The sequence below is a fragment of the Ictalurus punctatus genome, chromosome 11 (assembly GCF_001660625.3).
Source record: "Ictalurus punctatus breed USDA103 chromosome 11, Coco_2.0, whole genome shotgun sequence".
NCBI lineage: Eukaryota > Metazoa > Chordata > Actinopteri > Siluriformes > Ictaluridae > Ictalurus > Ictalurus punctatus.
The window spans coordinates 26,843,699-26,866,436 of NC_030426.2; the positions used below are offsets into that span (position 1 = coordinate 26,843,699).

The 22,738-nt window shown below is 41.1% G+C and overlaps 2 protein-coding genes across 4 annotated transcripts in view; one reads left to right on the forward strand and one right to left on the reverse strand.

Moving 5' to 3' along the window:
- gabra5 (gamma-aminobutyric acid type A receptor subunit alpha5) overlaps window positions 1–92 on the reverse strand; it is a 53,212-nt gene extending 53,120 nt beyond the window's left edge. The window contains exon 1 of the mRNA XM_017479140.3: window positions 1–92. This exon is cut by the window's left edge and continues 960 nt beyond it. The gene's annotated coding sequence lies outside the window, so the exon portion shown is untranslated.
- Window positions 93–14,450: 14,358 nt separating this feature from the next.
- Window positions 14,451–22,738, forward strand: part of gabrb3 (gamma-aminobutyric acid type A receptor subunit beta3) — a 56,993-nt gene continuing 48,705 nt past the window's right edge. For all 3 annotated transcript variants that reach the window (XM_017479137.3, XM_053683726.1, XM_017479139.3), the window contains exons 1-3: window positions 14,451–15,117; window positions 15,370–15,461; window positions 17,293–17,360. In XM_017479137.3, coding sequence (XP_017334626.1) covers window positions 15,020–15,117; window positions 15,370–15,461; window positions 17,293–17,360 — 258 coding nt within the window. In that variant the 5' untranslated portion in view covers window positions 14,451–15,019. The remainder of the gene's footprint in view (window positions 15,118–15,369; window positions 15,462–17,292; window positions 17,361–22,738) is intronic.

Genomic DNA, 22,738 nt, shown 5'->3' on the forward strand with positions numbered 1-22,738 from the left:
TGCAGGAAGGATATTTCTAAAATGATGGACGAATAAATCTATTTTCAATCTAGTAATAAATCCTGAAGCCTAAAAACAACTGTACAGCGACGTGTGAATCTCTCTCTCTCACACACACACACACACACACACACACACACACACACACACACCTTCCAACAACATCATCAACAACAACAACATTAACAACAACAACAACAACAACATTATTAATAATAATCTTTTATTCATATACTTTTCTCAGACACGAGTTTGAGCAGCTGAAAGAATAAAAAAATGAATATTACTAAATAAACGTGTGTGTGTGTGTGTGAATGAGTGAGTACTGAGGGAGGACATGGCTGTACGATAAGAAGAGATGAACAGACAGTACAGACAGAGGAAGAGGAATAAGTCACGGTCTCTCCTGACCACATGATAAACCAGCAATGAGAAAAGAACACAGTAATGCTCACTTTAAGCGTTTTTGGTTCGAACTCATTAAAAATGGAATATAAAAACGGGATAGAAGACTGACGCGGTAACACCAAATTTCTCCCACACTTTACTGATCATAACTGCTGTCTGCTCTCCAAACACCGAACCGACCCTTTAAATCTCAAGCACAGAGGTTCACTTCCTCTCCATTACATAGTTATTACAATACCAGATTCATGTCTTCAACTATTCAAACACGACAAACTAAAACTACAGTATAAATCCTGCCTACTAAATCAAATCAGTGAAACACAAAGCACCAGATCTCATATAAAGTCTTTAAACATATTGTAAGAAACTACTTCAGTGGACTGATGGGTTAAACCGGAGAGCAGGAAATAATATAGAAAGAAATTCTACACTTTACTGAACATGAATACTGTTTAAAATTCCAAGAATGAACCAATAAATATAATAAAAAGCACAGAAGTTTCACTTTAACTTATTACAGGCCTAATAAAGAGCTAGAAACAGCAGAAAGTCCACAACGACCCAATAATGAAATATAAAGCATGAGATTTCACAGTAGGATTTTCCTCATTATAAACACATTATAATAAATTGCTATATTACATTCTAGATTACAGCAACTGAGAAGGAAAAAAAAAACCCTAGAACTATCACTATACCGCTTATAAATGCTGTCTACTATCAAGGAAAAATGACCGAATGGATAAAGTATGAAGCAGGAGATGTTTCATCATTAGAGCTGTGTTCTAATAGACAGATTCATGTTCCTCACACTGTACTGATCATAAATAACCGGAATATTAATATCCACATGGTGTCGCTTTGATTGTTGATTGTTTTTGTACATTAATGTTTTGTTTTTTTTTTAAAGCATTTTACGAGAATCGTTTAAAACGATTCATCCCCAAACGAATCAGAGTGATTCAACTCTTCTCTTAATAAGAACATCCCTAGAGGAAGATGGACAGAAGGAAGGATACATGAAGACAGAGGAGTCTTCATGTATCTAGTGTTTCAGCTCTTTGAGCGTTTTTTTTTTTTTGGTGAGATCATTAGAGTGTGTGCTTGGTGTACGAGCCGATTCCCGAACAGTTCTGCTGACTCTGCGTTTTGTCCCCGCAGCCTCACTGCACCGGAGGGTTGATATATGAAAGCTGGGGGAATCCCAGTGGGTGTAATATTCTCATTTCTTTTCACTCTTCTTCTTTTTTTCTTCTTTTTTTTTTTTTCTAAAGATATATAATAATAATAATAACACCATTCTTGAGTTTTAATCCCTGGATATTTTCCTGTTCGGAAATTCTCATTTCACGCAGTAAAGATTTGAAATTAAACCCATCAGGTGATCAGGACAGTCCTGATATGAAGATAAAGCAAGCTTTGTTGGGAGTAAAGACGTGGTCTGGCAGCATGCATGGTGTGTGTGAAGGGTAGTAATGAGCATAACCATCAGAGGGAACTCTAATCCCATGTTTTTCTGTCACTATACGCACTCCATCAGCAACACCAGGAGGGTCTCCGAACAAACATCCGAACGTCTCCTGGCTGTACGTACCACATCTGGAAGAGGGTCAGTCCCAAAGCAAAATGACCCCAAAGGAATAAATCCGATGCATAACGATGATGATGCTCCAGGTCAGAGTCTCTTTAACCGAAATCACCCAAAGGAGGTTACTGGTTTTTAATGATGTGAGAGAAATTGACTTGAAGGATATTCTTATTATTTTTGCCTGCAGTAAACAATTTATACCTAATAGGAAGGATAGAAGTTGAAGGAGCGTGCTCTGGCGGCACACCAAGGACACATTTGAACGTCGTATAGATACGTGTAAGTGAGGGGAGGAAGTCCATCGGGGGTGTGCTGTTAGGGGAAAATAACTCATGGTGATTACAGCTTATATCATTATAACATTATATATTGATCTGTTTATGGTTGCTTTTAATGTTCTGCAACGTTTGGGAAACGAGAACGAGGGAGGAACGGAAAAGAGAGGAAGAGAGGAGGAGGAAGCCAGCGAGAGAAAGGAAAAGACGTAAGGATTGAAGGAATGAAGGAAGGAGGGAAGAGAAAAAAAGAAAGAAAGAGGGAATGAGGGAGGAAAGCAAGGAAAGAAGAGAGAGCAGAAAGAAAGAAAGAGGGAGGAAAGCAAGGAAGGAAGAGAGAGCAGAAAGAAAGAAAGAGGGAGAGAGGGAGGAAAGGAAGGAAGGAAGAGAGAGGGAAATGAAAGGAAAAGATGTAAGGAGGGAATAATGATGGAAGGAGGAAAAAGAAAGAAAGAAAGAGGGAAGGGAGGAAAGAGAAAGGAAGGAAGCAAGAGAAAGGGGAAAGAAAGAAAGGAAAATATGTATGGAAGGAATAATGATGGAAGGAGGAAAAAGAAAGAAAGAAAGAAAGAAAGAAAGAAAGAAAGAAAGAAAGAAAGAAAGAGGTAAGGAGGGAGAGAATAAAGGAAAAGAAGGTGTAAGGAAGGAAGGAATGAAGGAAGGGGGGAAAAGAAAGAAAGAAAGAAAGAAAGAGGGAGAAAGGAAGGAAGCAAGAGAAAGAAAGTGGGAGGGAGAAAGGAAGGAAACAAGAGAGGGGAAAGAAAGAAAGAAAGAAAGAAAGAAAGAAAGAAAGAAAGAAAGAAACAAAGAAAGAAAGAAAGAAACAAAGAAAGAAAGAAAGAGGGAGGGAGAGAATAAAGCAAAAGAAGGAAAGGCAGCAAAGAAAGAAAAGATGTAAGGAAGGAAGGAGTGATGGAAGGAGGAAAAATAAAGAAAGAGGGTAGGGAAAGGAAGGACGCAAGAGACAGGGGAAAGAAAGAAAGAAAGAAAGAAAGAAAGAAAGAAAGAAAGAAAGAAAGGGAGGGAGTGAATAACGGAAAAGAAGGAAAGACGGCAAAGAAAGAAAAAACTGTAAGGAAGGAATAATGATGGAAGGAGGAAAAAGATAGAAAGAAGGAGGGACGGAGGGAGCAGAAAAGGAAGGAAGGAAAAGATGTAAAGAAGGAAGGAATGATGGAAGGAGGAAAAAGAAAGAAAGAAAGCGACCACAGTGCCACAGGTTCTCAGCGCGCTGTTCCAGATCCAGGACTGTAACTGACTTGCTAATTTGAACCTGGCTAATGGTTTCCATTAAATATTCTCATTAAAATGGATGGTCTTAATGGTTTCAGTGTTCAGAGGTGTTTACTCAGTCTTACAGCTGAATTATTGTGATATCTGCAGTACATAATAAATCATTTATAATTATTATTATTTATTATTATTTATATTTATTTATAAATAAATAAATAAATAATATAAATCCATGTATCAGCATCATCCTGCTTATTATCAGTCTGAAGTGCAGGATCATGGACAGACCACTAGGTCCACTGACTCACCATTAAACCACAAGCTCACTATCACACACCATCACAGACCCTCACACACCAACATACACCATCACACACCATCACACACCATCACACACCATCATACACCATCACACACCATCACACACCATCATACACCATCACACACCATCACACACCATCATACACCATCACACACCATCACACACCATCATACACCATTATACATCATCATACACCATCACACACCATCATACACCATCATACATCATCATACACCATCACACACCATCACACACCATCACACATCATCACACACCATCACAGACCATCATACACCATCATACACCATCACACACCATCACACACCATCACACATCATCACACACCATCACAGACCTTCACACACCATCATACACCATCATACACCATCACACACCATCACACACCATCATACACCATCACACACCATCACACACCATCATACACCATCATACATCATCATACACCATCACACACCATCACACACAATCATACACCATCATACACCATCACACACCATCACACACCATCATACACCATCACACACCATCACACACCATCATACACCATCATACACCATCACACACCATCACACACCATCACACACCATCACACACCATCATACACCATCACACACCATCACACACCATCACACACCATCATACACCATCACACACCATCATACACCATCACACACCATCACACACCATCATACACCATCACACACCATCACACACCATCACAGACCTTCACACACCAACATACACCATCACACACCATCACACACCATCACACACCATCATACACCATCATACACCATCACACACCATCACACACCATCACACACCATCACACACCATCACACATCATCATACACCATCATACACCATCACACACCATCACAGACCCTCACACACCAACATACACCATCACACACCATCACACACCATCACACACCATCACACACCATCATACAGCATCACACACCATCACACACCATCACACACCATCACACACCATCACAGACCCTCACACACCATCACACACCATCACACATCATCACACACCATCACAGACCTTCACACACCATCACACACCATCATACACCATCATACACCATCACACACCATCACACACCATCACACACCATCATACATCATCATACACCATCACACACCATCACACACCATCATACACCATCATACACCATCACACACCATCATACAGCATCACACACCATCGCACACCACCATACATCATCATACACCATCACACACCATCATACACCATCACACACCATCATACACCATCACACACCATGACACACCATCACAGACCTTCACACACCATCACACACCATCACACATCATCATACACCATCACACACCATCACACACCATCACACACATCACACACCATTACACACCATCACACACCATCACACACCATCACACACAATCATACACCATCATACACCATCACACACCATCATACAGCATCACACACCATCACACACCATCATACATCATCATACACCATCACACACCATCACAGACCTTCACACACCATCACACACCATCACACACCATCACAGACCTTCACACACCATCACACACCATCACACATCATCATACACCATCACACACCATCACACACCATCACACACCATCACACACCATTACACACCATCACACACCATCACACACAATCATACACCATCATACACCATCACACACCATCATACACCATTATACATCATCATACACCATCACACACCATCACACACCATAATACACCAAGCTCTTCTTTCAAAGTATTATCTCATTTTCTCAAGATATTACGTCATCACTTTGATTGTAATATCTCATTATCTCAAGAGATGTTATTTTCAATAAAAATCCTGCTCTTTTTAACAGAATCTTTTATTTCAAATGACTACTATCTCATTATTCCAACGCTTTCGGTCCTGATTTCGACTTATCTCATTTTTATGTCTTTATTTTAGCTTAGTATCTTTTAATCCCAAGTTATTGTCATTATTTCAAGTTATAATGTCATTGTTTTAAGATAGTATGCCATGATGTTGACTTCATTACTTAATTTCTTATTAAGTTCGGTCGAGGTATTTAGGGTATTTAGTCAAAATATCAACACAGTATCTTGAAAGAATGAGATATTCCATCAGAATTACACTTACCTTTGCTCAGACTCAGCTGATTGGACAGTCAGGTGAAGTTCATCCACCATCTGAGCTCAGGACAGAGAAGAGTCTTGAGGAGCATCTTCTTTCTATCTTGAATCGATAGTTTGAAATGTTTTCAAAGGCCTTCCGTTAGTCTTGATTCAGACCTACAACCAAATTATTGTAACGTATTGAAATATCTGAAGTTCTGTCTTTGACACTCTGTACTAAATAACACTATATAGGAATAGGAATCGATGTCTCAGTGTTTTCTACTTTACAGGCAGTCTGGGGTTTGGCATCATGGATTTTGGTACAATGAAATTCTTCGTTTCATGTGCTGCGGTAGAAAACAAAGCATCAATCATGCAGAAATTAACGGCAATGTTTCAAAATTGCTCAAGTTAGTAGGATCCATCAAATTTCCATTAAACCAGTATCACCACAAGTTCTGGGGGAAAATGATCGAGTGCTATGTCATTATATTTGACTTAATATCTCAATATTTCAAAATATTATCTCATTATCTCAAGATACTTACATCACATTACATTGTTTCCTGTTATCGTCCCATTATTTCAAGATATTTATCTCGTTTTTGAAACCAAATGTCTTTCTTTCAAACTATCTCATCGTTTCGAAATGTTGTCTTGTTATCTCATATTATTAAGATATTATATCATTATTTTAATTTATCTCACTTTTTCAATAAATGATCTGATTGTTTTTTCACACGGTAATATCTCATTATTTCATGATATTATTCCATTATTTTAGCTAAATATCTTTTTTCTACTCCATATCTCAATATTTCAAAGTATTACCTCATTATCTCAAGATACTTGCATCACATTACATTATTTCAAGCTACTGTATCATCGTTTCAAGATATTATCTCGTTTTTGAAACTAAATGTCTTTCATATTATCTCATCATTTCAAAATACGATCCTGTTATCTCAAGATATTTCTTGTTATCTCATATTATTAAGATATTATATCATTATTTCAATTCATCTCACTAGTTCCAATACATTTTTTTTTCAATAAAATCTCATTATTTTCAATTAATATCTCATTTCAAGATAGTGTTGTTATTTTTGAGTTATTGTCTCGTTATCTTCATGATGTTATCTTGTTCTCATGATTTCAAGATATATCATTAATAGTAACAAAGTATCTTGTTATTTTGCCCTGATATCTCATTATTTCGTAATATTTTCTCATTATCGTGAGAAATGTCATGTCGACCTCACTATCAAGCTATGCTGGTATTTTGAGTTATTATTTTAAGATTGTATCTCGTTATTTCCGCTTAATTACTCGTTATCTCAAGCTATTGTCGTTGTTTTCAGTTATCTCATAATTTCAAGATATCTTTTTTTAATTATGATCTAATTATTTCAAGATATTATGCTGTTACTTTGACTTTATTATCTCATGATTTCATGACGTATCATTATCTGTAACTAACTATCTCATTTATTTGGCTAAATTTATATTTTGGCTTAATTTCCATGATTTCAAAAAGTCTACGGTACTATTTCTAGATATCGTGGTTATTATGAGTTATTATCTTGTTATGTGAAGATATCATGTAGTTACTTTAACTTAATATCTTGTTTTTTGAGGATATGTCATTTCAACTTAATATCTCATTCTTTTGACGTAATATCACGTCATTTAAAGACATTAAGTCGTTATTTCAAGCTACTGTTTCTTTATTTAAAGACAGGATGTCGTCATCTTGTCAGTAATATCTCGAAAGAACGGGAGAATAACTAGAATAAAGTCGAGTTATTAAGTGAAAATCATGACAGTCTCTCACAATAATGAAGTATTCAGTTGAAGCAAATGACATAACATCTTAAAATAATGAGACATTAAGACGGAATAATGACATATCACTTCAACCGTGTTTCTTGTTTCTTCTTCATGGGTTCGTTTGAGGAATCTTATTAGAAAACCCTCACACGTTAGACCATTACAACCCTTTTACATTGTGATATTATCCCATATAGACCATTAAAACCATCAGGAACCATTACAGGAACCAACAGGATGCTGTAAGGGTGTTCATCGTTTCTCTTTACCTCTGCACACGTGTGTATGAAAAATGAGCTCATGGTGGTGATGTTTTATAAAGGAGAACATTTTCAAGGTCATGGGTGTGTGGGTGACAAAATTACTGTCAGGTTTGTGTGTGTGTGTGTGTGTGTGTGTGTGTGTGTGAAGGGATTTTAGCTGTTTTTTTGTCAAGCTGATCTTTTAGCGATGTATCATGGGGCTTCGGTTCTTTTTTTTTCAGGAGTGTGTATGACTGAATGCTGTTTGATTCCCGTTCATGTAAAATGCCCAGAGACTCAGTCTTTAGAACAGCTGCGGCTTGCACACTCCACCTGTGCCGTGTGTGTGTGTGTGTGTGTGTTTAGTTCATTGTGGGGACCGAATATTTCTATGGTGAGAGAATCACATCACACAAACGCAGCACATTTTAGACGTATGTCTTTCTTCCTATTCGGAATTTTTTTTGTGTGATTGTTGCGGCCAAAAACGCTCCGTTTCGCTGCGGCTTTTCCCCAAATTTGCGATGCAATTTTTGGTCCTTTTTTCGTGTGGAAAACTACTTGAATATACTAAATCGCAATCGCACAAAATAGCTTTGCACGCTCTTTCTTAGAGCAACAAACAAACAGAACGTGAGAAGACCAGAAAGAATAGGCTCCGAGGGCGCGTCCCAATCGGCTCCCTTGTGCAGTAGTCAGGGCACCGATCTGGTAGTCGGCCATTTTAAGGGCTGCACCGATCACAAAATACTTCGGGTGCGCTGGAACGTCTAAAAAAAACTCCCACAGTGCACTGCGATCAAACGGGGAGCGTCGATGCTCACGATGTTCTCTTACTGGAAATGATTTCATATTTTCTCTCAGGTGGAAATAAACGTACTGTAAGTAGCTTGTTATCGTCGGCGTAGCTCTCAAGCGATGACTTACGTTAGCGGTTTTTCACTTTTTTTGACGTTGTATACACGGTTCGTTTGAGTATAACGACTTTTAAGTGCTTAATGATTTAAATAATAATAAACACTAGCTAGCCTACGATCCTACTTGAAGTACCACGGCAGAATCGCGTATGATTAAGCTGCCTGTTTAAAATGGATTAAATGCCAGCGGTGACGTTTTACAACGCACGTGCGTAGTCAAGTCGGCAGAAATTGAGTCATCGGTGTCCCAGTGTGCAGTGAGCCAGGGTCCTTACCAGCGCCCCGGCTCGTGTACACTTCATACTGATTCACCCCCTACTGGAGGAAGCTGATTGAGACTCACCCTGAGAGATACAGTGATTTGCGTTTAGTAAATGTGTGTGTTTACATACAGTGGTGCATTCTGGGAATTGTTTATATGCCACACCGAATCCGGCATCGACGTGACACGGATTGAACCCACGTTTCAAGGCGAGGGATCACTAATCACGGAGATTGATGAAGGAATGGGGCGGGGCTTCCAGTGGGTCAGTTCATATCAGAGAGTTCAAAACACCTACTCGTTGGCTCACTTGCTGTTCTTAATAAGGGGAAGGCTTCTCTTCTTCCCCTTAATGAGTTGAGAACTCACGCCAGCGTACGCCGAGCTCCGACGCAGATCTGCGAGTCTGCGTGGCTTGAAATATTTGACTTCAATCAGAAAACTGTCGTTCAGCAGGCTCGAGAGTCTTCCTGTGCGTGTGTGAAACAGTGTCATACCTATGATCAGACTGTACGTAATATAACTCGGTATTGTGCGTAAACCACATCGCACGTGGAGCATATAAACTCTGCGTGTGCGTCGATAACCCCGTGCTGTTTTGTGCTTTTCAGGAACGCGGTGGATGGAAATAAAAAGCTTTTCGCCATCTACGATACGAGGTAAGCGATTTGTCTTGATAATCATACACACCAACACCGAGTACAAATAAATCAGGCGAGCCCTGTGGGTGTAGGGGGACGTGGCGGTGGCGAACACAGGCTACTCTGCACCTCCGCTCAGCTTTTCCGCAGCCGCAGGGACGCCGTAAAGATTTCAGAAGGTGTTCTTGAGAGGGACTTGGAGCAGGCCCGTGTCGATCTAAAACAAATCCGGCCCCCGACATTACCAGTGTGCATGCATTATTCATCCAGCACCGCACAGTGTTCACCTCGGAATCTATTTATCTGCGTCCGGTCGGTCGGGGAGGAGGTATCTGCTGCATCTGCAAGTTGACATAAATGGGGGGAAAAGGGAGAGAGAAAGAGAGAGAAAGAAAAAAGTCAGGAGGACGATGTTTTCATTTCCCTCCTGCGTTCTGTTCCTCCTCAGTGCGTTGGAAACAGCGCAGACAGCAAGCGCGTGAAGTCTCTCGTGGGAGGAGTAAAACCTGGCCATGCAAAATGCCTTCTAAGCATGTACAAGAGTACTAAGAGTACTTTTATCTATCTACCTATCGTTCTATCTATTTATTTTTATTATCATATTAATAATCAGAGCAGGATCATGGGGGGCGGGGGGGGGGGGGGGGGGGGTGAGGGGGCGCTCGGATCTAAGACACCCTCGGACTCAGAGACTTGTCCACCAAAACCTGAGGACCGTTTTGTTTTGGCGAGAATCACTTTAAATGCTTTAACAGTTTTTTGGCTCGGTGTGTGACTGTGATTCGGCTGCATTCGCTCAGCCCACACAGTGAGATCTCTCTCTCTCTCTCTCTCTCTCTCTCTCTCTCTCTTTTTATTTTTTTGGAGACGGATCACAGGGTGCGAGTGGGATGCTTTGTTTGGATGATGAACCGTGGGCGTGTGTGTGTGTGTGTGTGTGTGTGTGTCCTGTTGAGAGCGTACCTAACACCTGCTTTCTCTCTTTTTAAGGAGATTTTATAAGATGGTTTTGATGCACACACACACACACACACACACACACACACACACACACACACACATGCATAAGCACAAAGCTACTGTTTTTACTTCTACAGCTACAAGGAACTGAACTGTTCATACGTGTAATGAAAGATGCAGTCCCGTGCTATTACTAGCGCTTTGCCTTGCGTAAGTATTCACCCCCCTGAAACTTTACCCACGTCTTAAAGTGCTGTATCCTGGAACCGGAATGGATGTATACATAATTGGTATTTTATTTCATGAACCTACACAAAATAGCTCGTGATGTTGACCTGCTGAGACAAGTCAACATACTTTGCAAAATTATTTACTAAAAAAAAAAAACATCAACGTTTCCATTGCATAAGTATTCGTCCCCCTGCTGCTATGGAGCCGTGTTACCGTCAGTGAAGACGGTTAGCATCAAAAGTCACATGATCAGCTGAACGGCGTCGGGCTGTGTGTGATTGATGGGTCACAGATCTCAGATCTCAGGTTCAATACTGGGTTCATGGAAGAACGCAGAGTTTGTAAGAACGCAGACCTAAAGACACGGAGTGATGAAGGCCACGGAGCGATCGAAACCAAACAAGTCCGGGACAAAACAAGTCGTGGAAACGTATCGACCCGCTTTTTGTTATTAAACTCTGCATAGAGAGAGTTTACGAGGCAAAAACCAAGCCAAACATCAGTGACTGGATAAAGAGGGAATTAGTCTGAGAGGGTACCATGGAGGACAAGGGTAACTCTGCAGAAACGGGATAGATCCGCAGCTCAGATGGAACAAGCTGTTCGCAGGACAACAATAACCTGGACGCTTTATGAACGAGTGGCGAGCCATACGAAATGTTTAGCCAAAGTGTATGTTGGAGACCTTGATGAGATCAAAATATATATTTCTGTTGTCGGCACAAGCACTACGTTTGGTGGAAACCTATCGCTGCTCATCCACCTGAACACACCATCTGCACAGTGAAGCATGGTGGTGGTAGCATCATGCTGCGCGTTACCGCTGGACTCTTGTCTGCTTCTCTGACGAATCCCCTCTTTCCACGTGTAAAGAATACGGCACATCCACAGAGACCATCCACCAAACAGATCTGTGACTGCGTGAAGAGGGGATTAGTTAGACAAGAAAGACACTTTATGTGTGTTTTGTGTTATTATTTATAGCATATTAATAATAAACAATTCCATTTCAGTTCCAGGTTGTTCCAGGGAGTGGGGGTTGTGGAGCGTGAATACTCACGCAGGGCACTCTACGTGATAAAATGAATAATATCCACATGGGTCTCATTTCCTGGATTATACAACATCATATCCTCCTGGTCAATCGATTTCACATACCTCCTATCCAGGAGGAGAGCTAATCCATTAATGTCAATCTCGTAAATTCCTAAAATAATCCTCTCCAGCGCAGCCAGGCTCTGACCCTGCCCCCCCCTCCTCCTCCACAAAAAAAAACACAGACCAAAGGGCCTTCCCGGATTTTGCGGCGTCTCGGATGAGTCCGGTTGACGCACGTCTCTTCGTTTCAGGGCTCAGTCGAGAAGAAAAGCCCTGTACATCCACACGAGTCACGAGCCTCCAAAGCCATTTACGGCGGAGCTGAGCCGAGCCACGGCAGCGCACTCCCGGCCCTAATGGAGCTAGAGCCATTTAAGACGACCACAGACAGGCTTCCGCTGCCGTCTGAATTCTGCCGTCCTAAATGAAAACAATCTAATACGATTGTTTTACTGGCTCTGCGATAAGGTTTTAAGGTCGATGCTGCAACCATTTCACCATCAGACCTCCACACACACACACACACACACACACACACACACACACACACACACACAATAAAAATCTGATTACGGATCATGAGATTGTCTTGAGGCCTGCTGTAAAGGGTTTAATATCCACCGATGGAGAGAGGAGCCAAACACAAGTCATACATCAGATCGGGTTTCATCACCGTCATTAACGGAGCCCTCGTCTCTCTCCCCGTGTGTGACGTGATCATTTATTTACCACTCTCGGCGTCGGTGTGAAGGTGTAAACGGTGTTACAGCGGCGTTCCTGTTCCCACCCTGAAGCTGATTACATTCCTAGAACACAGTGGAGTGTTTTATTCCTCTTACACTGTAGCGCTGCAGTTTTGCACTACAGTTTATTACGCACTAAAACAACAAGGCGTGCATTTTATCTATTTATAGCTACATTTATACACAGTTCTTCATGTTAGGGAAGAACTCCTCTCTAACGCAGGAGACTCCTTCTGTAAACGTCTCTTCAGCATATAGACAGTTACACCGTTTAATGTTTGACGCATTTACGTCGAGCGTCCGCCATATAGCGCCCTGTGAACGAGCTGTTACTACGGAAACGATATTCCGCTACTCTCAGAGCTTCTCGTTAACATGACAAGCTGCGTTTACTTTTTTTCTCTCTCTCTTATTAATCAGTACGTACAGGATAACGCAGAGTTTTTTTTTTATTGCGTGATTGCCGCGCCGAAAAACGCTCGATTTTTTTTTTTTCCGCTCGTAAAATTTGCGACGCAGTCTGCGGAGGGTTTTTTTTTATGTTTTTTTTTTCGCGGAAAACGACTCGGATCGGCGAAATCGCGATCGCGCGGTGACGTTTGTCCGTAAACGAGACCTTTCAGCCGTACTCACGTCGGACGCGTGTGAATCGAAGAGGGCTTCGGCTGAACGCTCGTTGCGACGACGTCACGTGACGCGTCCCGGCACCGAATCTGTGAAAAATGACCTCCTGGTGTGAATATCGCGGCGTTTGCTTGACGTTTGCGTCCGTTTCTGCGACCGCTAAAAAAAAAATCGCTAAATCCTGGAGATTAACTTCGAGAGAGAGAGAAAAAGAGAGAGCCGGTGACGGAACGACTGTTTACAGCTGCTATAACATAAGCGAGAACACAAGCTAACCTGTCTCACCGCCGTCCCACAACCTCAAACGTAACGATAAACCATTAAAAACGATGCCGTGTCGTTGTTTATTTAACTACGTTAATACCAGACGAATAAAACGCTTCGGGATCGTGCTCTGCTGTTATAAGAACAGTAATTCCATCGCACCGCCCCATCATCACCGATTACCGTCTTTTCTTACACCAGGACACCACATCCTGCTTTATTCCATACTTTCACGCTTTAGCTATCTGTTTATTGTTTGGTTGTTTTCTCACGTTTTCACATATTTACACAGAATTATAGCTACAGATCAACTGAAGTAACAGCATGCAAGGTGTAGTGTACTGTACACGCATGCGCAAAACACCCCCACTGTCTTTCACATTTATGCATGCATCATTCTGTACGATTCCCAATCACAGACTTTAGTGCTTCCTGCTTGAAAATAACAAGCAGCTGATAGTAATAATAATAATAATAATAATAATAATAATAATAATAATAATAATAATAATAATAATAATGTAGCTCCTTTAAAAAAAAAAAAAACGTGAACTAAAAAAATTGCAATCTTGCAAAAAGAGAAGAGTTGCATCTCCAAAGCAAGGAGTCACGTGACTCCTCCGTCTTTCTGTCCTGACAGTAGACAAGATGCTCACCACATTTCAGATCACGTCGCTAACGAGCAGCATCCAAAATCCGACGCCGAACAATTTCTAAACAGTTAGAACCCATCCCCGGATTCCTCTCACTATTAATAGCACTGTAACATATTTAAGTCCCCGTCATGGAGCGGCGCGCCGCGCGCGTGTGATATGAGCGGATGTGTGTGTGAGGTGTGATGTGATCGCAGCTCGTCCGTCTCTACGGCTTTTCTCCACAAGTTGTTTTTCAACGTCAAAAGAAAGACAAGGATGGAGACCGCGATCAGGCTGGATCCCGAACACCGATAGCGTCGGAGGCGATTTTAACACCGAAAAAAAAAAAAAAAGAAAGAAAAGAAAGAAAGAAAGAAAGAAAAGCGTAAAAAAATGCGCGAGAGGTTTTTGCGCGCGCGTGTCCAAATAACGCAACGCACCGACGCCGGAACTTTCCTCGCACCCTGAAAGCATAGGGCTGTCCACAAAGCATAGGACTTCTTCAGCCGGCACAGCATCCGATGGAGCACGGAGACCTGTAGAACGCTGAGAGCCGGTTCCGAGAGGATAGGGATGTTTGGGATGTTTGGGATGTTTGGGATCGGGAAGAGAAAGCTATTCGGGATCATTTCCGTGCCGCTCCTGGTGGCACTGATGTGCTGCGCTCAGAGGTGAGTGAGTGAGTGAGCAAACTTAGTTCAGGAAACAAAGCATAGCAAATAAAGTCTTGTCATTTAATAATAATAATAATAATAATAATAATAATAATAATAATGTGTACCCTTAATATGCGCCTTTCAGCTGGGAATGTTGGGCTGTAATTACCTTTTTAGATTTTAATGGTACACCTACATGCACCTTTCTAGGTCAACAAAACACACTAAAAGTACCACTCCAGTCACAAGTACCCTTTATTTCCACAGCGTCAATGAACCAGGTAACATGTCCTTCGTGAAAGAGACCGTGGACAAGCTGCTGAAGGGATATGACATCCGTCTCCGACCTGACTTTGGAGGTAAATTAGAGTTCAGCTCAGTCGTAAAGTCTTTACCGCGCATTACAGAGAGAAAAGAGTGTTCGATTCTACCTTTGCTTGTGCTTGTCCCTTATCTTTTGCACCTTTAATACGCACACAAAATCAATGCGTAAAGCTTAAAGGTACACAACATACACCCTTTGTTTGTTTTTGTTGTTTTTTTGTCTTGTTTTTTTTACGTAAAGGTATGGTATGGTTTGAAATCGTTTCAAACATCGACTCAACACCTACACTGCTTATATAAGCCCTGATAAACAAATACGGGCTTGATTAACGCTCAAAAACGTATCTTATTATTCATCATGAAATATTCAGTACACTGATTCAGGATGTAAGTCTGGACCGACGTGACATCATGAGCGATATGTACAGGATGAACTGATACGAAGACGCTATATGATTCACGTTCATTCTGTTTGGCTTGAATGATGTCATTAATCAAGTACAAACTCCGCCCCCAATCCTATACCTATACCTAAGTATGTGTACGGGTGCGCAAGATGGCTGCCGCATGTATCCTGCAGTAATCTCCGGCATCGCTCGTGCGTATCCTCGGAAATGAACGCTATCTGTTCACATGGTGCAATACCAACGTAAACAGCGGGGGCGCTGTAGTATATTGCGACATCATAGCGACATCAGAACTAGAACCAGAACTAACGTACTCTTCGTTTTCACGTCAAGATTGATTTAATGGCCTGACGTGCCGTCTATGCCGATGATTCTTTCCCGGATATAAAGAACAGTGCGGCTGTGATGACAGTGAGCTCTTATTTCAGCTTTAATAGAACCTTCCCATCCTTTTATACATCTTACAAGACCATGTTGTTGGACGGATCTTATACGTGCTTAGGTTCTTTAGGTTCAAGGGTTCATTGGATAGTTTGGGGTTCTTAGCAGATTCAAATGGTTCTACTCTTGGACAGAAAACTAGATCGTTGTAGGGTTCAGTGTAGAACATTTATGGATTTAACCGTAGAACCATAAGGGGTCCAAGCACTGTACTGTAGACGCCTGTTATGCATGCGTAGGTTCCTTAAAGGTTCTTTGGATCGTTTAGGATTCTTAACTTCTTCAAACATTATTACTCTTACAAAGAGAAACGCTTTATTGTAGGGTTCAGCCTAGAACCTTTAATAGTTACACCAAAGAACCATAAGGTGGGCCAACCACTAGAATATATACTCCCGCTGTACACTCATAGGTTCCTCAAAGGTTCTTTGGATAGTTTGTTTCTTATCTTCTAAAATGGGTTTAATCCTGGAAAAGGAAATGTGGTGTTGTAGTGTTTAAGAAAGAAACTTTAAAGGTTAAACCGAAAAAAATGGTTATGGGTCCAAGCACTGTAGTCTATACACTCTTAGGTTCCTCAAGGGTTCTTTGGGCAGTTTGAAGTTCTCGTCTTCTTCTAATGGTTCTACTCTTCGAAAGGATGGAGAGCATGAAGCAGAACATGACACAGAACCTTTAAAGCCTAAACGATACAACCTTTACGGGGCCAAGCACTGTAGTGTAAGTCCTTGCTGTACATCGATAGGTTTCTGAAGGGTTCTTTGGATCTGTAGTAGTTCTTGGATAGTGTGTGGTTCTTGTGTTCTTAAATGGTTCTGTTTGGATCCCTCTTTGGAAGGCAACAATTTAATGCAGCACAGAACCAGAAACTGTTCAAACAAAGAACCCCGAGGGGTCGAGTCACTGTAGGTGTTTGTTCCACACATTTGATTTTTGGGTGATTTTTGGAAAATAATTGTGCAGTCGAGTTTTATTTGTGTATGTATTTATTTATTTGTTTTGTTGTGCATGTGTGAAGGAGCGCCAGTGTCAGTTGGGATGACCATCGACGTGGCGAGCATAGACATGGTGTCTGAAGTCAACATGGTAAGTGCGAACTCACTTCTTTCCCACTTCCTGCGTGTTATATACAATTGCACTATAATCATCATTCACTATAAAAGTATTTTCACTTGCTATGACTTCAGTGAACTTTTAATGGTTAAACAGGAAGGCTAAGTGCAGTTGAAACCCATGTACCCTTGTCGATTAGCACCGGCTCATGTGCATGGACAGTCAATCAGATAAGGCACTTTTTTTTTTCGTTATTTGAAGCGTTTACGTTAAAAAAATATCGCAGTATAACCGGGATTTTATAAACGTGGACTTCTTGTTGCTCTTCTTCGCTGCGGTTTTTATTTTAAACAGGCGCATTGCATTGTGGGATGCAGTGCAGCATGAAGACAGCTCCGCGTGGACATTTGCCTCGGGTTGTATGTCATTGCGGTATTTTTGGCATTGCGTTAATATTCATGTTTACTCACTGCGCACTCCATACTGCTTGTGGGCGGGGTTTGGCGTGATTAATGTGCACATTACGACACTGGGAACAGTTGGATTTTAGTGTGTTATTATGCATTATGATAGTCGAGGTCTCGTGAGGGCTGAAATCGCCTCAGACCTCTCGGCTCAGTCCGAAATGGCTCCGTGAGTGCACTAAACAAGGGTTTATTATAGTATTAGACCCCCTTAGAGCCGTCAGAGAGACAGTGGAAGATGGTGACTGCCCAATCCGCCTCCATAGACTTTGTGAAAGTGTGAGTGTACTACACAGGGTAATATTTAAGCTTTCAGACTCTGTGTAATAGTAATACTAATAATAATGTATTTCTACCGCAGTGCTGTTGAACTCGGTGCTGACGAACCGAATCGCCGGTTTACATTAACGCGCTCGTTCTAATACGGTATCGTTTCAATAGTGACAGCTCGTCCAGGAACTTGTACGGTAGGCGCTCTGCTAATAATAAACATACTCAAAAACGTGTGCAGTCGCTGATGCGGTGAAGTTTTCTGTAAGGAGACGTGTGCGTAACGTATACGGAAGGAGTCTCCAGCGTCAGCGCTTTGTAACAGTCAGAGGTAAAGGTGTGACTTTGAATTGTCCCGTCATCTTCAGGACAGACGAGGTTACGCTTCTTTGCGGTAACACGACAAGCTGCGTTTTTATAGAGAGAGAAAAAGAGAGGCTGGCGAGGGAGCAACTGTTTATACCTGCTGTGTAGTTACAAATGGATTAAAAGTATGATGTTTCGTCCCTTAATAAATAAAAAAAATTATGTTTCTCAAGTTGGTGTGGTATAAGCGGAATAAAACGCTTAAAACGGATGTGCCATTGTAGGAAAATACTCAATGCTGTTGGAGAAAGGCAAGGGCTTGCACCGTGTGACGTTTATATGAGCTGTAGAGATCTTTGTCTGAATTTTTTTTTTTTTTGGAGAGTTTTACGGACACGCTTTGCTTTTTTTGATGCTAATTGACTGGCGAACCCAAGCCTAGTAACAAACAAGCAAACAAACAAACAAACAAATAAATAATGCCAGACATATCTGATGTAACGAGTAAGTCATGGAGTAAGTTCAGTCTTTAGCGTGGTGTATTGTAGTGCCTGACTGAATCCTGACACTCGTCAGACTCTTTACTGGATGAAATTGTCTTTGAGAACCGTCTGACAGGAAGTGATGCCCGGACGCTGCTCTTGGTGCCTGCTGAGTCAGCCGAAGTGAGAGCCGGTGTATTGATTGGTGAGCTATCAGAGATTCACCCGTGGATGAGGAACAGCATTTATACTGTCCATTAAAGTGTAGACGGAGACGAACCTCGGTTCTCTCATAGCATAATTTAATTTGCATTATACACAGTGTTATATAAGGTACAGGTCCGGTTTAAGTGGTTATATAATAATAATAAAAATAATAATAACTGGCACCCTGTCCAGGGTGTACCCCGCCTTGTTCCCGATGCTCCCTGGGATAGGCTCCAGGTTCCCCGTGACCCTGAAAAGGAGTAAGCGGTTGAAGATGGATGGATGGATAATAATAATAATAAAATAAGTGTGTCGGTTAGGGGGACCGTACGTCCTCTTTTTCCCGGACACGTCCTCTTTTTTGGACCTTAAAAAAGTGTTAAACTTGAGAAAATGTCTGGGATTCGCCTTTAGTTTCATTATGATGTGTTCATGGTCTAATACGGCATCATGTGTGTGCGTGTGTTTGCATCTCTTTAACCCTTCTCTGTAAGTCCCGCCTTCTCGCACACCGATTGGTCGATTATAAAAGGATTGCAGCAACTATTGGCCAAATTCCTGCCTCTCAACCGTTACCCTACTCTCAGCGAACACGCGAAGGTGAAGTGCTGTTGTGTTCAAGTTGAACAGTTGCTTGACAATAGCAGCGAATCTCAGCTGTATTGAGTCGATACGACACCCTTGTCCATATGAGGTCATTTTTAATTTCATGTTATCGCAGTGCTTCGTATCACATGGCCATTCGGACGTGTAAATGATGGTAGAAGGTTCACGCATGGCATCTGATATAATATATAGATATATATAATACTATAATATACTGTTGGTGTTGATTCGGTTAATGTTCTCACAGTGTCCGCATCCCGAAATGTTTAGTCAACAGATCACCATGTGAGCGCCACTGTGGACAGATGGACAGATGAGATAACTCGCTTGTACGATGGTATAAACAGGACGCGTAGCCAATCACAGAGAAGGAACTCTACTGAGCTCCTGAGCTGAAGTCCACTAAAATGATAGAGTAGTTGTAGTACGGTATGTGATAGTTACTGTTACCACCCTGAAGGTGATTATTTTCCTATAACAGCACATCCTGAGGCGTTTTATTCCTCTTACACCACAGCAATTTGATAACGATTGCGATTTTTCGTTTCTTAAAGACAACACATCATACGTTTGATTCATTTTAGTTCCATTTAATGTTAACTGAAACAAGCTTGTTCCTGTTTGTTTCTTGCTTGCGTTCCAGCAGCCGTTCCCTCACCAGCCTCATCTCACGTTCCTTACAGAGAAACTGCAGAGACGCGTAAACTTTCCATCTGTCCTGGAGATGTCGGAAAACTTAAAGTTACAAAGTTACAGCTTTACCTCTGACACTGGAGACTCCTTCCATAATGCTAACAGAAAACCTCACCATAATAGCAACGATTTCTTTAATGCATTTATAAAGCGGAGGGTCAGCGTACAAGTCACTATCGTCAGGGCTGCTGTGTTAGAAGATTAACCAACACCTTCTGACGGTCAGGCGGCGGAGATGGTGACAGTTAATGCTACGTTCACACGCAGTGATTTTATCGCTGCAAGTCGCCAGTCGCTGTACTCAAATAATCGTTGGTTTGGCGGTTCGATTCCCGGCCCACATGACTCCACAGGACTCCACATGACTCTACATGACTCCACATGACTCCACATGACTCCACATGACTCTACATGACTCCACATGACTCTACATGACACTACATGACTCCACGTGACTCCACATGACTCCACATGACTGTACATGACTCCACATGACTCTACATGACTCCACATGACTCCACATGACTCCACATGACTCCACATGACTCCACATGACTCTACATGACTCCACATGACTCCACATGACTCTACATGACTCCACATGACAACACATGACTCCACATGACTCCACATGATTCTACATGACTCCACATGACACTACATGACACCACATAACTCCACATGACTCTACATGACTCTACATGACTCCACATGACTCCACGTGACTCCATGTGACTCCACGTGCCAAAGTGTCCTTGGACAAGACACTGAACCCCAAGTTGCTCCCGATAGCAAGCTAGCACCTTGCATGGCAGCTCTGCTACCATTGGTGTGTGAATGTGTGTGTGTGTGTGTGTGTGTGTGTGAATGGGTGAATGAGAAACATGACATGACATGGACCATGATATGGATCATAATGTGGTTTTCTTTTTTACATGTTAAACTTTTTTAAAAAGTCCACGTTTACGTTCCTCGATGTTGTAACTCGCTCATTTCCTCCTAATGTGACTGTAGTTTCTGTATATCTGATAGTAACGTAGCCGTGTTGAGTAGCCATGTTTATCAACTCTAAATTACTGCACCGTCGTCTGGTTTCTTTAAGTGTGTTGTGTTTTTATAATTTGTTATCATTTTATTTGTTGACTAATTGCACTGCAGATTATCGTGCTTCGGAAATATTTCATTCAAGTAAGCGGCTCAACATTGCTCACGAAAAAAAAAAAACAACACAAAGGATTATTCATCAAACATGAAAGTACGTGGATTAAATGTATAAATAATTATTTTAAATAAACAATTTGCAGAAAAGCACCTTCATTAAATAATTAAAATATAGAAGTAAAGAGTATATTGACTAAAATGTAATGAAGGAAATACGAGGAACTTTAAATGATGAAAAAGACCTAAAAGGCAAATTAATTAAATATTCAAATAAATATAATGTAACAGGAAGTGACTTTCCAATAAATATTCAAATAAATATAATGTAACAGGAAGTGACTTTCCAATAAATATTCAAATAAATATAATGTAACAGGAAGTGACTTTCCAATAAATATTCAAATAAATATAATGTAACAGGAAGTGACTTTCCAATAAATATTCAAATAAATATAATGTAACAGGAAGTGACTTTCCAATAAATATTCAAATAAATATAATGTAACAGGAAGTGACTTTCCAAGCAAAAAAATGTTTTAAAAATAAGTGTCATTTCTATTATTTCTGGTGGAAGGGAACTTTTTAAATTTTAAAACTTTCAACGCGTATAATGTAAAATTAGCATAATCATATTGTATAATTATGCGGTTACATAAATGCATTAGGGTTTAAAAATAAGACATGAAAAGAAATTGAACATAACTAATAATTCATTCGTAATTCGAACAATGGAATGCTTTATATGGATTACAATACGTACGGTGTTAATGCAAATCAAAGACGTATTTGGGGGGAAAAACATCTTTGTAATAATTAACGAGCACATTAGGCACGACGTGGTTTAAAGCGTCTCTATCCTGAGATCGTTCTGCATTAAGAGTCGGGCTCATGTGGGCTTTGTGTTGAAGTAGAGAAATACACTGGTTATTGTTTTATCGCTGCTCTTCACTCTCTCGGTGATCTCTGATTGATGAACTCGGGAAGCCGTGAGCACTTGTACATGACCACGCAGAGTGAATTATTCAGTAAGTGTGGATCGTCACTGAATAATGAGACACATGCTGGAGGAAACACTGAGCACGGACTAGGGATGGAACCGGTATCAGTTTACTCAGGACGAACAGGTAATGTGTCCGAAACAGATACAAACACAGATACGGATAAAAGACTATGTGTCCTCTAGGTGCTCCTACGTACTTAACCCTTAACCCCTAACCCTAAA